This window comes from Cuculus canorus, chromosome Z (assembly GCF_017976375.1).
Source record: "Cuculus canorus isolate bCucCan1 chromosome Z, bCucCan1.pri, whole genome shotgun sequence".
Classification (NCBI taxonomy): domain Eukaryota; kingdom Metazoa; phylum Chordata; class Aves; order Cuculiformes; family Cuculidae; genus Cuculus; species Cuculus canorus.
The window spans coordinates 39,807,261-39,823,616 of record NC_071441.1 but is presented as its reverse complement, the minus strand read 5'-3'; the positions used below and the strand labels follow the sequence as shown (position 1 = coordinate 39,823,616).

At 38.0% G+C, this 16,356-nt stretch overlaps 1 protein-coding gene across 9 annotated transcripts in view; it reads left to right on the top strand.

The window, feature by feature from the left end:
• Positions 1-16,356, top strand: part of NTRK2 (neurotrophic receptor tyrosine kinase 2) — a 204,582-nt gene that overhangs the window by 30,353 nt on the left and 157,873 nt on the right. For all 9 annotated transcript variants that reach the window (XM_054053741.1, XM_054053742.1, XM_009561637.2 and 6 more), the window contains exons 6-7: positions 12,336-12,472; positions 15,149-15,281. In XM_054053741.1, coding sequence (XP_053909716.1) covers positions 12,336-12,472; positions 15,149-15,281 — 270 coding nt within the window. The remainder of the gene's footprint in view (positions 1-12,335; positions 12,473-15,148; positions 15,282-16,356) is intronic.

Genomic DNA, 16,356 nt, shown 5'->3' with positions numbered 1-16,356 from the left:
TTCCACATGGAATAATTCTGAGAGGTTCATGTAAAGTGCTTTTTTTTTTTGTGTGTTCCTTTAAGAGTGTACTGTTATTCAGTGCTGGAAAATAGAACACCAATTATAGATAGCATACAAGAATTATATAACTTCCTTGTTCCTTTGCTAAACTAAACAATAGTGCTTCCAAGCTCAACACATGCAAAATCTTACCTCCTTGAATTTTTTTTCAGGTGTTTATGAAAATTAATTAATGAAATCTTTCTTTTCCCTCAAAAATACAAACTCTGGTGTTAGGACTAGGTAGGACATAGGGAGACAGTTCAGAAGAACTGTCTGCTAATAGAGACAAGTTAGCAAGAGCTCTGTTCTTCACGCATGAAACTCTACTGAGTTCACTCATAAAGGCTATGCAAGAGACTCTTAACAAGCTTAGGACTCTGGCATTTTGCAACACAGTCTTTTTGGTTAGCTTATAAGGACCTGTAGATAGTGGAAAAATGCTATAAGAATGCTATAATTTTTTTTTGTATACAATTTTGCTGTTTGTATATGGTCCTGGGACAGCTGGTAGAAGGTGTTGCCCACTAGTTGAAGAGATTTCTCCACCTATGTTTGTGAGAGGCAGAGGCCAAGTGTTTCTGACATGATGTGAGACCTGCTGATGTATGGAATTTCCTTTGCAGAGCAGGGAGCTGAGGTGCCCAGTAGTAGTCAGGCACGAAGGGCAGGGAGCAAGAATATTTTCATGGAGGGCTACTTTAGCTTGGAAAAACTGTCAGTGAAGGTGAATAGCAGGAGAAAGACAAAAATCATATCTTTTCTCTTTCCACCTTTGCCCATTCGGTGTGCTTTTCTCCACTGCCTGTATGGATTGTGTGACAGGCTGTTATAGCAGCTGCCAGCAAGGAACAGACATGGAAGGGAGCTGCTGCAGACCTAATGTGTGGCATTTAATGGCAGTAATGTGTTTTGTGGGCATGTATATCATTCTGTTGGTCTTGTGTCCAGCTTCCTGCTGGGGCCAGGCATGGTGATGTGTTTACATCAAAAATGATGGTAGCATCTCGTGTGATGTTTAAGGGGGCTTGTGAGCTGCACAGCTGGTCTTGCGTGCTACAGGATTTGACTTACCTGAAGTGGGAGATGATATCCATCTGAGCTAAATGGACCCAACTGTGTGTCGCAGCTGGATGGACTAGAAGGTGGATTAATCATGTGGGTGTAGGAAAGCCTCCTAATAGACTGAGATCAATTAGTACGAAACAGGAACTCGAGCATAGTCCTTTGTATATTTTTCTGATGACACGTCTAGAAGCTACCAGGTAGCTAGGATTTTCCTTTTTAAGCTTGTTTTTAAATACCTGGAATTAAACCTGTGAGGAGTTATTTCTTTCTCCCAAGTTCTTTACCATCTACAGTCACAACAGACTTGTCTCTGACTTCTTGATGCTGTGTAGGTGCCTCTGTATGTACACATGCACACATCCTATGGGCCTATCTTGAGTAGAATACTTGACATGACAAAGGGAGGTCATACTTCTGACTAGAGGAGAAAGAGGAGGAGTAGAAAAGGTAAGTATTCAGACTGGAATTTGCAGTATGTAGAGTACGCATATGAGAAAGGTGCGTTTTGCTGAAGAGCTGTGTGGATGCCCACTCAAGCCTGCAAATTATTAGTGTTTGTTTACAGGGCTGTTACAGGGTTTGTTACAGGTTTACGTATGACTAAACTTTACATAATTGTTTATTTTCATTTTTAAATTTTTAAAAATCGTGAGATTTTTCCTAAGTTTTAAATTCACAATTACTATGTCAAAGATTTTTAAGTTGCATCTACAACAGTAGTATTAGTAGAGCCTTCTGTGTAGAGGAATGGTGGTGGTTAGTTTTGCCATTTTCATAGCATTTGATGCTTATCAGTACAACAGCATCACAACTTAGGCCATCCTCTTTTTTCATTTGTTTCCACCCGATAAATAGCATTATTAAATCAAGAAAGATAACTAAATATGTAAACACTTCATTCTTCCTACTACTTCTGTAGGCTCTGGCAGCAATTGCCACTGGTATCTTAATTCCTTGGAAGCAAGACATGTCCTATGCCTGTGATAAGGTCACTCAAAAGTCTGTGTCTGCAGATCACGTGGAACATATTGAATGCCAAGGAGGCAAGACCATATCTCTCAAACTGGTTATTAAGGTGTTGGTTGCTCCCTCTGGTAGAAATTCAATTATTCAGCTGCTATAATTAGCTTTGATACTGAAAGAAGTCTTCTTTTCTTGTGATGTTTCTGCGAGAAGCCTGTCTTCTACAGCTGTCTCTGCAGTCCTGTTTAGATTTTTGGTTGCTCTGAATCTTAACTCTGGTAAAGGCATTTTGCCTTATCTGGCCAGTTCAGTTAATCAGGTTGTTTTATATATGCTGGTGTAGTGCTTGATCTGGCTTTCAATTTTGCTTACTGTCCCAGCTTTGTATGCTTATTTATCATATATTGTTTTGCAGATGTTTTCTTTTTGTCATCAGTTGTGCGTGCAAGTTGAAGTCTGCTGAACAAAGTGGCAAGTTAGATTCGTGTACTAATTAGTTTTATATATAGCAAACTTATGTTCGGACTGGCTGTTTATTTACATGTGCAGCCAGTCAGCATGAGCTGGAAGCTATGGGATTTTATGGATGCCAAGTTTTTGTCTGTCTCTTTCCTTGCGCATGAAGTACTGTGGTGTTGCTCTTACAGCTGCCTCTTGTGTATGACTGGCAAAATTTTAAAAGTTGTGATGTACAATTGGAATCTAAAGTTATGAGTTGCCCATTTCTTGCTCAGTAGAGAAAGGCATGCATTCTTGCAGGCAATTGTTCAGATGACTACGAATGTACTGGAATGGATCTGGCTTCATTTCAGCCTCTATCACTCTATTCTGGTGATACTTTTTGTCCTGGAGCTAAATAGGTAAATAGTAGTATCAGACTGGAGGCAGTTGGTTATAAATTCTATGGAGGAAAAAGACAAACTGAAAAATTGTTGCATTTATTTCTTTGAATTTATAGAAAAGATTTGTCGTATTAGTGACTCAATAAAATAAGCATTAGATCTTGGGCAATCAGAGTGCGATGCAGTCTAAAACCACAAGCAAAGGCATAATCCAGTCGGTGTTGACATTTTTTTCCATTATCAGCCAGACTTCACAGATAAGATTAACATGAGAACATTACAAGCGGAATGAAGTGAGCTTAAAAAAAGACTTAAACATTCCCCTGTGTTTACCTTTCAGAATATTCATGGGCTTTCTAGCTGCTGTTGTTTATTTTGGCTCAAGAACTGGATGTTATGCATGGTGTATGGTGGCAAACTTACGTTCTCATTAAGAGTTTCAATTCTGATCTGTGATCATGGGCTGCATGAAAAATGTTTTTTAGGAAAGTTTCAACAATAATGGCCTTTCACTGTTATTCCAAAGTTGAGTTAAGGGTTTTCCAAACTTAATTAAAACTCTTCTTGTTATTCCAGCTTTTAAGTGATAATAATTAGTAATTTATGGATGTTCAAAGAGGCAATAGGAATTTCATTTTCAAAGACATGTGCCTAACTTCCTTGAGAGCATGCACATTTTTAGCTGCTCCTGAAGCAATGAGTAACTTTCATGCAGATCTCTAGAGATATGATATATAAATCAGGACTTGTGAATGGTGGTAGCTGAGCGTATGTGACGTATGTGAACATCTCATTTTTTAAGAAAAGCAGAATTTTGGTTTATAAGTCTGATTCAATTTCTGCTTTAAATAAAATAAAGCAAGATTATAATACAGAGCAAGCCAGAAATAGAAAGAAGTACAGCACTATCTAAGGGAAAGAAACACATGTTGATCACGCAAGTATTGTTTCTGAACTCACTGCATTGTGCAAGTTTGCAGAGGTAGTCTCTGTGCCTGATTTGACACATCTGTCTAAGTGTGCAATGCTGATTTCCTGAGTGAGAATGGCTGTCTTACTGTTGGGTGGTGGTATTCTTGCTTTGCTCTTAGAGTAACTAGGTGAAAACTGATGACTAGGTAACTGTATTCTAAAGTCTAAAGGAAGTATTTTTTTCACATTAAAAGTGGAGACATTTCATGAGAGCATTTCTTCAGCCATGGTATGTGGTATAACTTGTATGAAGAGTGAAACTCATGATTTTACTCGTTTATGTAGTTCTCTCAAAATGTTCCTGCTTTAGGATAATGTTTATCATGTTGCAGTATTTGACAGGTTGGGATTATTTTCAGTACTTCCTCAGGTAAAGATAGAGAAATTACAACCACATTACGTGCACTTAATGAATAAGAAGCCTTTTGTAAGAGGTTTACATAAGCTAGTTTAGGCCTCATTAACTTGTGTTACAAAGGTGGTTTAGCTCTTAGTTAATCTGTTAAGCTTGTGGCTGCTCTGTTCAGCCCAACTGCACTGAATGAATTTATTGTTTTGAAAATTTTTGTGGATAAAGTGAAGCTTAAATACCAGGTAAGAACAGTTTCCCCAGATATAATTGAATATTCTTAACCATTCAGGGAATCTGAGTGAAAACATGGCTGGGTACCTTCAGGAGACTGCTAGCAAGGTAACTGTTGATGAGGTAGATAGCCTCTTTAGGAACATATAATAGAATCATAGAATCATTGAATGGTTTGGGTTGGAAGGGACCTTAAAGATCATCCAGTTCCAACCCTCCAGCCATGGGCAAGGACCTCCCACTAAAGCAGGCTGCCCAAGTTTCCACCCAACCTGACCTTGAACACCTCCAGGAATGGGGCAGCCACAACTTCCATGAGCAACCTGTTCCAGTGCCTCACCACTCTCATGGTGAAGAAATTTCTCCTTATGTCCAGTCTAAATCTGCCCCTCTCAGTTTGTACCCATTGCCCCTGGTCCTATCACTACAGGCCTTTCTAAGCGGTCCCTCCCTAGCAGGAGGGTAGACCCCCATTTAAAAAAAATTCTTGCAGACCAACTGTATTAATACTAGGGTTGAGGTTAATTAAATTATTCAAGTGCTGCAAGATCATTTCTTGTTTAGCATCTTCCTTCTAGAACTGAGGTCAGCCCTAAGGACCTTAAAAGAAAGGCCCTGGGAAGAAATTAAGGATCTGATGTAAAACTTGGAAACATGAGCCCTTCATCTGTTTTGAAATGTCAATGGCTACTTTCAAAGCTTCTGTACAGTTTGACGGCAGAAGACGGCTTGCTGTCCAAGTAAATTTATTCTGGTTCATAGCTGTTGGTATTTTTTGCCTGTATGGCATTCGTGATGGCATTGGAAGCCTTCAGTGGGTTGACAGTTCTGTGGAGGTTGCGTTTGTTGCTGTAATCATGAAGATGAGTTAGCAAGTTTTGTAGTCTTTGCTGTGGCACACACTGGCTCTACTTATAGAATTTTACTTCTAGAAATAATTCCAGTTAAGCAGGGTGTAATGAAGTGTTTAAAGGCACAGTAAGGTTGTATTGTTTCTGGGAAAGCATACTTTAAAGACTCATCATCTTCCGGTAGAAGATGTTTGTTTAATTATTTTCTGTAAAGTTTCCCAGTTGAATGTGACAATCAGACATGTCATGATTGGAGGCAGATTTTTCTTAGTATTTTGAAATAACTGGGTGGCTCAGTGAGCTGCCACATCACTCATTCTGCTTCCCAACACAAAGACTCTCGTCCATAGACTAACAAGGTGAGTGTTGTGAGTGTCAAATCTGGCACAGTAAGAAAATGAGAGAAGGACTTCGAAGAAGGAATACTGAAGCAGCAAGCTCGTCTAGCGAGAAGAGGTCCGAAATGATCTTGTTCAGTGTGCATATGCCTTCCAGCTGCTCATTAGGTGCTAAACCTAGTCGGAATGACTGTCCTCAGGGTCTTGGCCAGCATCCTCTGCGTTTGGACTCAGTCTCTCCCAACGGTAGGAATTTGTGCTTTTCCTTTTTAAGGAGTATAACAATGGCTATAGGAGGAGATTTTGTTATTTTTCTCTGGATAGAGGTTCAGTTCAGAAATCTAACATACAAATTCGGGGATGATGTCCTCCCTACCAACCTAGAGTAGGGTGTTTGAAACTGTTCTAGCTTAACTCTGTCAGACCTGTGCAAAATACCCTGGTCATTGTGGAAAACATCCATCAAGATTTGCTCTGCCATGTGGTGAGCGTGTTCAGTGGTTATTCAGTACTCTATTCAATGGCTACATATGCTGCTAAAGAGTTGAAAAGGTTTTGATCTGGGACAGTTTCTTTAATTTACATTAATACTCAGTGGGTAGAGTATGGAAATATTGTGGGGAAGGGGGGTATAATCCAAGATTCCTTTTCATCTTTCCCCTTTATACCTTTCAGATTAGTGCCTGTACTGTTAAGTTTAAGCCAAGGGAATTTTAAGTTTTTTTGTGCCAGATGGCAAAGTTAAAGTGGAGAGATGGAGATTGGTGTGTGGTGTTTGAAATGGGAAGATGCAGGCTTCTCTTCCCTCTAGCTAGAAAGTGATCTTTGTGTTTCAGGAAAAAAAAAATATATACGGAAGATTATAGTTTTTTAAAAATCTTAATTTCTACTGATTCTGTATTTTATTTGCCTAGCATTTTTTTAATTTACATTGAGTGGTTGTCATCTTGGAATAAACTTTTGTGACATTTCTGCTGTTATCTCTTGGGTATCAAGCATTTTGATATTCTGGTTGTGATACAACAGGAAATGGGAAAAAATATTTATGTTTCCTTAATTCATGTTTCGCATGTAAACTTTTGGAGTATCCTGTTTATAGCGCTCTAAAGATGCAGCCGGATGAATCTTTGGGCTTGTTGTTCTTCAGACTTTGGTGGAAACATGCCCATTTAGCCCATAGCTGAATTTTAGCTCAGAGCTTATTGGCTGCAGACAGTTGCTAAGTGGAAGACAGGAGGTGTATCACATATCCAACAGCTCCTAGCTTTATAGCTGGCATTGCTAGAAAGATTTTTTCTTAATTGTTTAAACCCGTAAAACCCCACAGGAATAAGACCTTTGGAATTTGTAAACATTCCTGTATTTTCAAACAAGGCAGAATTTTAATAGAGTGGTATAAGAAAACTCTGTTGTTCTTTCATCTTACGTTGATACAACCCGTAAGACCCCTGAAATTTATGGATCCATGTGCATAGTTATTAACAAATTGCATTGTCAATCATCATGTTTTCAGGCTTCAGACAGAACAAGTAGTAGGTGTTACCAAGCTGTACTGTAGTGCTGTAATTAGTTACATGTTTTCTCTCTAGAGAGAAAAAGCAAAACCAGGGGAGCCAAGAACCTTGGACTGTATTGAAACCTTATGTGAGGCAAGTAGATTGATTTTGGGCCACTGTATTTTACAGACTGCAGGGGATATTTTATAAATCAGTGGTTGTAGTATCTGCATTTACATGGTTCTGTTTGGTAGATAGTTGCTGACTGAGTTTTAGTTTAATCATTCTGGGTCTAATGTATATATTGAAAAGATGATACTATGATTTCAGATAAGAATTAAAATGGCCTTTTTAAAATTCAGATGCAGTTGGCTAGTTCTGAGAAAAACAATGCCGATTTTTTCTTGGTAACTGCTTGTTTGTATCACAGAATTGCTTGACCTGTAAGAATGTACCAAACAAAAAAGAGATACCATAGGCCTCATTGAAAAATACTTGATGACGCTGCATTGCGACTAGGCTCTTGGGAGTTTGTGGTTGTGACAGTGAAAATTAGGGGCTTAGTGCGCAAAGGATGGCATAAACGAATGCAATATTGGATTTATGGTATTATCCCAGGTGCTCATTTCTTCATCATGTAATTTCTTAGGTATTAGTGATGCTAATTAAACTTATTGAGAGATATTTTTTTTGGAGAAGGAAGTCAAGCAGCTGAATAAATCCCAGAACTGAACAGATGAAAGTTGAAGCTGAAAAAGTCAATCTGGAAATAATTTTGTAAAAACTTCTATAACTGTGGAGATAGTTAACTGGTGAAACAACATCTTGTGTGTAATGGCGGATTTCTTTTCTACTTTCTTAAGATCTTCTAAAAGTTACTGTAGTGTACTGGCTAGAGCATTAGCTTGGTTTTGGCAGTAGAGTTACAGACTACAGAGTTTTTATTAATACTCAGTTATTTCTTAATTACGTCATGTCCTTCCTTTGACATATAGTGACTGTCTGTGAGTTTTCTGTAGAAAGTAGTAAGTAGCAGCATGAAGACTTTGAAAGTCCTCTAGGAATTCAGGCACACTTTTAATATTAATTTTCATTGACAGTTGTGTAATCAAATGCTGTAGTAAGCTTTGAAAATTTCATCCAAACTATTTGGTTTTGTGATTGCTGAAGTCCCAGCTATGCACAGTGAAGACGTGAGTCATTCCCTAGTGGTGCGTGACAATTCCACTGTCTAATGGCCTTTGTTTGCACTGATGATGATCTGTGAAGGTACATAGACCTCCTTGACTTAAATGAGGTTTTTTCCTTCTAAAATGTGAGAGGAAGTTTAGAGACACTCATACATGACTGACATACAGCTGACATACATGACTTCCTGCTGATTGTCTCTGTTGTGTCCGGTTGTGTTTGAATGAGGGAAGTGGCTGCTTATTCTAATCCAGAGCTGCCTATTCCTGAGAATAAAGTGTTACAAATTTGAATATGAGAACAGATATTATCTGTATCGTAAAATAATGTAGCTGTTATACACCTATACATAATGAAACACGTGGATTTTAGTGTATGCTTTCATCAATTGAACTGCATAACACTCTACAGTACATTTTAAAATTCTCAGCAGCAGGTTCTGTCGTTCCATTTTTTTTAGGGATTGAAAAGCTTGGGATAGATTATTGAGAAGAAAGAGGACTCAAGAAAATGAAATAAAACAGAGAGGTCTTGAGAAGATCATTCAGAAACTCTCTTTGCTCTGTCCCATTAGAAAAGGAGAGCACTTAGTGGATTTGAATGTCACAGATGAATTTCAGAAGTGTAAAAGGGAGTGACTCTTTTATAAAGCCTAGACAGTACACCTATGAAACTCATTGCTGCAAAATGCTGTTGAGACCAACAATATAGCAAACTTAAAAGAGAAATCTGATCTTGGAAGATTTATTATTATTATTACTGATATTCAGAATTATAATAATGCTATCAAAATTTGAGAGAGGTATTGTATTTCAAGCTTTGGGGCACAGGGTAATCTCTGTCTGACAGTTATCAAGATGAGACTCGTGGATAGATGATGTCATGTCTACCTTACTTGAGCTCATGCTACGTTCAAAACTTACTGTGTTGGCAGTCTACGAAAGTATTTAAACCTTTTGTCTGATTGCGTGTGACAATTACTGTATACAAAGTCCTTTAAAATGTACATCTGTATCAATGCAATTGATAGTAATCCAAAACACTGTATTTAACCAAATTAAGTCATGAGTAAATGCATCATGGTTGGATCTCTTTGTAATTGTGTAGGTGTCAAAAAGCTACTGACTCACATACATGGTCTCACACTACTCTTGAGTGTATATACTGAGCATATGTGTCTGCTAGGGTGCATTGTGTTTTTAAATAAAATTCTTTTTCAGTACAGGTGTTGCTGCATAGTCTAAGTGCTTTATTGGTAAGTCGAGTGTATCACATTTTCTAGGTAGGATATCGTCTCATGCTACTGTTAGCTTTTTCCAAACAGAGCTACTTCTCGACTAATGTGTGTTGTGCTATGAAACAGTCTAGGTGCCACTGGAAGTAAAAGCCAAAATGAGCTTGCAGTTGAAGTTTACTGACTCAAAGATACCCAACCAGAAAAAAAATTAATCCCAAGGCAATCCTTGTACATGTTTGCCACCCACCTCTTCTGACTGGGAAAGGGAGTAAAAGAAAACACACAAAATAATGTGATTATTCTATTCTATTCTATTCTATTCTATTCTATTCTATTCTATTCTATTCTATTCTATTCTATTCTATTCTATTCTATACTTTTCTGTTCTGTTCTTTTCTACTTGGATTTTTTTTTTTGCTGCAGTGTTTTCTCCTGGGTCTTGCAAATGTTTTAGTGTAACTTTAAGAATCTATAGAATAATAAGCACTATTGTTTTAGAGCTTTCTGGCAGGATACAACCATGATATAGCTATTTCCGTCAGAGATATAACACCAACATGACATGTGGAGACTTTAGCAAATAAACAGAACTAGATCTAGTTCTGTGTGGGAACCAGAACCAGTACCAGAAGAATTAAACTTCAATTGCCTGTCCTGTAAATAAACTACAGGAAGAAGTTGTCCCAGAACTTAAGAGGTATTAAAGAAGGGCTGTAAAGGACCCAAGTAGTTTTTATTTTTGCTTCCATGAGAAGTTTCATGTGAAATGATGTATTAGCAGGAACTGTGCAGGCTTGAGCAGTGAAACACTGATCTGTCATGTAGACCTTGTCTCAAATGCTATGGCTGGGAAGACGTGGCAATGTTTAATCTCTTTGCACGTTCGAGTCTGGCAAGAGTAGTTGGAATGGTTCTCAGAGGTGGTGTGGAAGTGTAACTTTATAAAGCAAATGATCTCATTACTTCTCTCCTTGTTCCCTAACCAACATAATTAATATCCAAATGTTCCCTAAGATTAGTTTTATTTCCTGTGCAGCTAGTTGACAGACACTGGTGAGATTTGAAATCACAGCAGGCGAGAGCAGATGGCCACCTTCGCTAACGGATTACTGTATCAAAGCGTACAAACTGTCCAGCTCTGTCTCAATGAACTTCAACATATGATTTATAAAGTGAACATAATAGAAAAAATCCATGATGCCTATAATGGGAATCATATTACAGCACTACTTAAAGCGCTGGGAGAATTGCTTAAGCAGTCATTGTGTACTTATGCTGATCTTCAAATCTTATTAGGCAAGAAAGCATTGCCTGGAAAATTATTTGTCTTCCCGATGGTATTACTTCCTCTTATTTAATTTTTATTGAACTAATTAAACTTAGAGGGAGATTTCCTATACATATAGGCTCTATTGAAGTTCTAGCAAACATATGTTTTCACACTGATTTGATGGTTAACTGTTCGAATGGAACTATTTACGTAAGCAAAAATGCCTCTGCTAAACTTCTATACCTGCAAGTCCATGATGAAACTACTATACTATTAACTGAGAAAAAAAAAAGGCAAACAAAAAATAAAACCCAAAGAGAACCGTTATTTCAGGAAAAGAATAGTCATTGGGAGATGCATACCTATTCTACAAAGCAGATAGGCTTGATTATTTGTGATGATAAATTGCAAGTAAAACTTTCTTGGAACAGTTGGTGAGAAATGCCTCATAAAGGAGGCTAAGGCTTTTTAGATAGTGTAGCAGCTCCAAATGATGGAAGAGTATCCTTCAAGAAAGATACAGTATTTCTAGCTTGTTGCGTAATTATTGGATATGTAAATAAATATGAAACATAAGGTCCTCTGTGCCTGAACTCTGTTTTTGAAGAGGATCAGTCTATAATTCCTTGTGGGCTTTTTAAGTATTCAACATATATTTACTCTTCAGGAGGCTCTTACTTCTTTGAGTGCTGAGGAATAAGATACAGAATGATTTCTAGCTCTGTGAGATGGTGGAGAAGTCCTGATTCTTGTTACCTGGTGAGCGGTACAATCTCACTGCTTTTCTGCTTTTCTGAGGGCCATAGCTAGGACCATATCTAAGGTGCCTTGGATAGCAGCTCAGTGCGCTTGCTAACCCTCTCCGTTCTCTCCTTTGGTTTGATTTGTTCAGTGCTCTGTTCCCCTCACTTTATACTTAAGATCTAGGTTTTGCTCTGCTCTCTGTGAGCTGTCTCTCTATGAGAAGGAGGGCTGAAATCTCTTGTGTGGTGCTGGGACCTAATGGGATTTTCCTGTTGGTGTTGTGGAGAACAGTATGAATACCACAATGTCAGTTTGTGGAAAATAGGGGCTACTTTGCAGCTATTACAAAGAGACAGATTAAATTTCCTGCTTTAAAGAAGAACTGAAGGTTTGGGGTTTTTTTCATTTTGAAGTTAAAAACTGAAGTTAGGATAGTTTCTGTTTCGCTATCTGAAATATTTCCCTATATAATTAGCTTAATTTATTTTCACGTGGTAATGTTTTCTTTGTAAGTGAAACAGAGAAGATGCAGAAAAATGTTACATAGCAGCTTTATGATTGTAGTTATATGTTTCCAAAGATGCTGTTGGTACTCCCTGACTGAATAGTAATTGACCACAGTCAATATCTGATTTATCAGTGCTTTTGCTTGCATTTATACAGCTTGCTTAGTCTTGAGTGGTATCTATTTTTGTCAAGTACTAATGCATGTGGTTTTTTCTGTTGTTGTTTCTATTGTAGACTTGCCCTCAGCAAATTTAAGCAATTACAATATCACCGTGGTGGAAGGAAAGAGTGTCACATTGTACTGTGATACTACTGGTGGGCCACCTCCTAATGTGTCCTGGGTGGTCACTAATCTTGTTTCAAACCATGAGGTAAGTTTCATATTCAAATATGTGACAGTTGAGAGACAGGCGATACTGCTGAAGGATAGAGTGAAAGCTCTTGTCCAGCTTTAGTTAACCTTTTATTCAAAAAATTAAATAGAAAGCTAATGCTGGGATTATATTTGTTACTTTGAATCCAAGGTGACTACCACAGTGCTTTTGGAGAAGGGCACACATTTTCTTCTGGAGACCCTAATTTGCACTCTGTTTGTTCTATGTTCAGTTCTAAATGAAAGTTATGTAATTGTTTCAAGGTGATATGGTGAACTGGGATACTAAACTACAAGGGCTTTCTTACTAACACTGATACCTGCATATAGACAATAACTCTAATCTAATCTAATCATGAAAAAAACTTTGGTTTCTCTAATTTTATTATATCTTCATGTCAACAGCTTGGGGTGTTGGAATTTGGTTGTAAAAATTATTCTGTGGCTTACTTAATTTTCCTTCAACAAATAAAGCAACAATAGAAGGCCCTGGAAATTTGAATGAAGGTTTTCTTAAAAAGAATGGCAGATTTTTAAAATTAGTTATGAAGGTGTTTCCTCAATAAAATCATCTAGACAGGGGAAATGTTGTTTTCTGAAATCTTTGTATTCTGTGTGCACACAGAATACCTTAGACTGCCTTAGACTGTGTACACTGGAGATAGAATGTTTAAGTTCTTGTTGGTGAAAGTGTGAATGAGGAGAAGCATGTAATCAGATCTTCAACATGCAGCTGATGACCACTTAAGTTGTTATTCTTTACACAGTGGGCAAGACACTCTGTTGTTGACAGTTACGGCATTGACTTTCCTACATTCTGATGGTGCAGCCTGCCTAAAGCTTCCTGGTCTGTACAAGATGTGGGATGTGTATTTACAAAACCTGTTTGGTGCAGAAGAGACAAGACCTTTGGTGTCTCATAATCTTTGGGCTTTCTTCGTTGAGTTTATTATTTCGGGACTGTATAGAATTTGACTAGCCTTTCTTTCAGCTGTTATGAGTTCTGAAGAGCTCTAGTTTTTTTTTTAAACTCTTCTCTAATCTGTAAAACTACCCAAAGGCATTGAGAACAAGAGATTGAAACAGTTTAGAAAACCTGTGTTGGGCTCTCTTTTTTTTTTTTTTTTTTTTTTTTGAGTTGTGAGCCAAGACAAATGTGGGATGCTGTTCAAACAGTGAGATCACCTCATTTTTTAACCCTCCTCTCCTTGAAATGCCATGGTCACTTCACCTCAAGCTTTCCAGAAATATTCTGACCTAGCATAACTTCATTTTGAGATTTCAGGGGGGCTTATAATTAAAGCTAGCTACAACCTTAGCTGTGGAGCACAGTAGTCTTTTCAGTAGCAGAAGAATGAGTTCCTTTTAGACCTCATTTGACGTTCACAACTGTCCTTCCCTTTTCTGTGAGTGTTGGTTTTGGTTTCCTTTCTCTTGCTTCCATATGTCAGTTTATGCCTCCCTTTTCTTCACCTCCTATGCTGCTTTTGCCTGTTTTCTCTGTTTTACAAATGGAGACATTAACAAAATTTAAAACTAAACTCTAGTCCTGCAAAGCTATCTGTGTGCTCTTTGTTTCTATGCTGATGTATAATCTGATAGGTATTCATCAGATCTTTCTTAGTCTAAATTTCAGTATTGAGCCTGTGATTGAGGCTGTCTGCTTTCAGTTCAGCTTTGAGTGCTGCTCACCTCTGAGAGTTGCACATAGAGAAATGAGTAATGGAGTGCTTGCTTTCACACTCACCTCCGCTAAAGTCATGTTGAAATCAAAGGGACATTTAGCTTAAGTGGACTTACGTTATCATCTTGAGGTTCAGAATTCTCGTCCTGCTGGACTGTGTGCAGGACTTTCCTTGTATGTCCCCATTTACTGCCACCGAAAGTCTTCCCTAAGAGTTGCAGTGTGTTATTTGTTTGTGTTCCGTGCGGCACCAAAGTGCATGTGTACACTAAGAAAAGCTCCACGAAAGTAATCTTCAAAAATTTTCCTAATTATTGTTTATTTTCTGAGTGTCTTTTTGTTCCTTTCATTTTAAAGAAAATAATCTCCTATTTTATAGAAAATTCCAGTATGGAAATAGAAATTATTTTGAGATCATATGATGGGCCTGGTTTAAGAAAACCAGAGTCTTTAACAACAGAGAGAGAAGACACATCATTGTCTAAGTGCAGTATTGCTTGGAAGGCAGCAGTGGAAGAGATGTCAAGCAGTAAGTGTAAAAGAAAGAGACAAAAGGACAAGCAAGGATTGAACAGAATATAGGAGGAAGGAAAGTGTTCAAGGGAAGCAGAGATAGACCATAGAAATAAGTCATGAGGTGGAAGAGAGATGAACATTGGGTGTGGTGCAGAGAAAAAGACATTTGTGTGGAGAGGAGGGAGTGTTTATTAAAAAAAGGCAGAAACTGACAGCCAGAAAAATGGTTGAGTGCAGTTCTTGTAGCAGGCCTTTTGGAACTGTGAATCCACTGCCCCTAACGTTTAGAATTGGTTCTGTAGTTGTTTTATGTCTGTTTGGATAAGAGACTAAAGTAAGGCTGTGATTAATTGTGGACTGATACAGGTAAAAGAAAAGGAAAATGAGAAAATGGCATTCAGCTGTGGGCAATGATTCCTTCCCTTTCCCTTGAACTGTGCTACAGTTCACACATGTTTTTGTGATCACTTGTAGAGTGACACGAGTAAGAACCCTGCCTGGCTAACCATAAAGAATGTTTCATCCATGGACAGCGGACTGTGGATATCCTGTGTAGCGGAGAACATTGTGGGAGAGGACCAAGCTTCTGCTGAGCTTACGGTATTCTGTACGTACACAGGCCTCCATATAGCTCCCAAGGCCAAACTGCATTTGCAGCAACTGTTTTGGGTATAGATACTTTTTGAGCATGCCGGTTGTTGAAACAAAAGCTCTCAAGGTGTGTAAACTGTCTACTGCAGTTAATGCTGGGAGTGGCCCAGCCAACAGTTGTTTTGTTTACCTTTTTCAGCCCTGCGTTCTGAAAAAATATATTTCTAAATGCTTTGTTTACTAGTTAGAGAGATCTGTAAGTAGAGGTCTGAGACCCAAAATAGTCAATGGCACTGTCAGTATGGGAAGGTTTGAATGGTGTGCATGTGCATGCACCCTTCCTTAGGAATTAAGAAATGTGAACACATCAAAAGGCTTGTAGAATTAACTGAAAGAGACTATGAATGTTTCAGTTTTTATTATCTAAAGCAACAACTGCTTTGTTTAAAAAATAACATGCTTGCAACATTCATACTGCCAGACATAAATTTAGTTGTCAGAGCTTTGAGTAATGTACTTATTTGTCAGGGCCAAGGAAGGGGGAAGGGACCTGCAGTGTAGAGTCACTGACTTCTTAGATCTAAGTGCCAACCTGAAGTCATTTTATGTGAACTAGACAGCATGTTTTCACAAGTCACAACTGTCTGCTTAATTGAAGATGGGAATGGAAAGCTTTGTAGATGGCAAACTTTGTTCAGCATGTACTTATAACAGGGAAAACTGGAAAAAAATCACTATATATGTGGGTTTGTAGGTTGATATTGGATATGTAATAGCTGCAGAAGGGACATAAACTAGAAATGTTTGAACAGTGTAAATGAGATTCTGAACTTGGCACAGTTACGAGTGATAAAAGCAAGTATAACTACATGAAATTGGATGCAGTTAAGAATGCATAGCAAGTCTGTAAACTTGAGCCACTTAGCAGGTTTGAACAAAGAATGAGAAAATGTGTAGTATAAAATTATCTTTCCCTGACGGAAGAGTCCAGGGAATTAAATCATTTGTTCTGGCTTTGATTGTGTGAAGAAAATCATCTGAGAGCTTGGATTCCTAGCTGAAAATATTCCCAGTACTACTTGCTTTTGGCC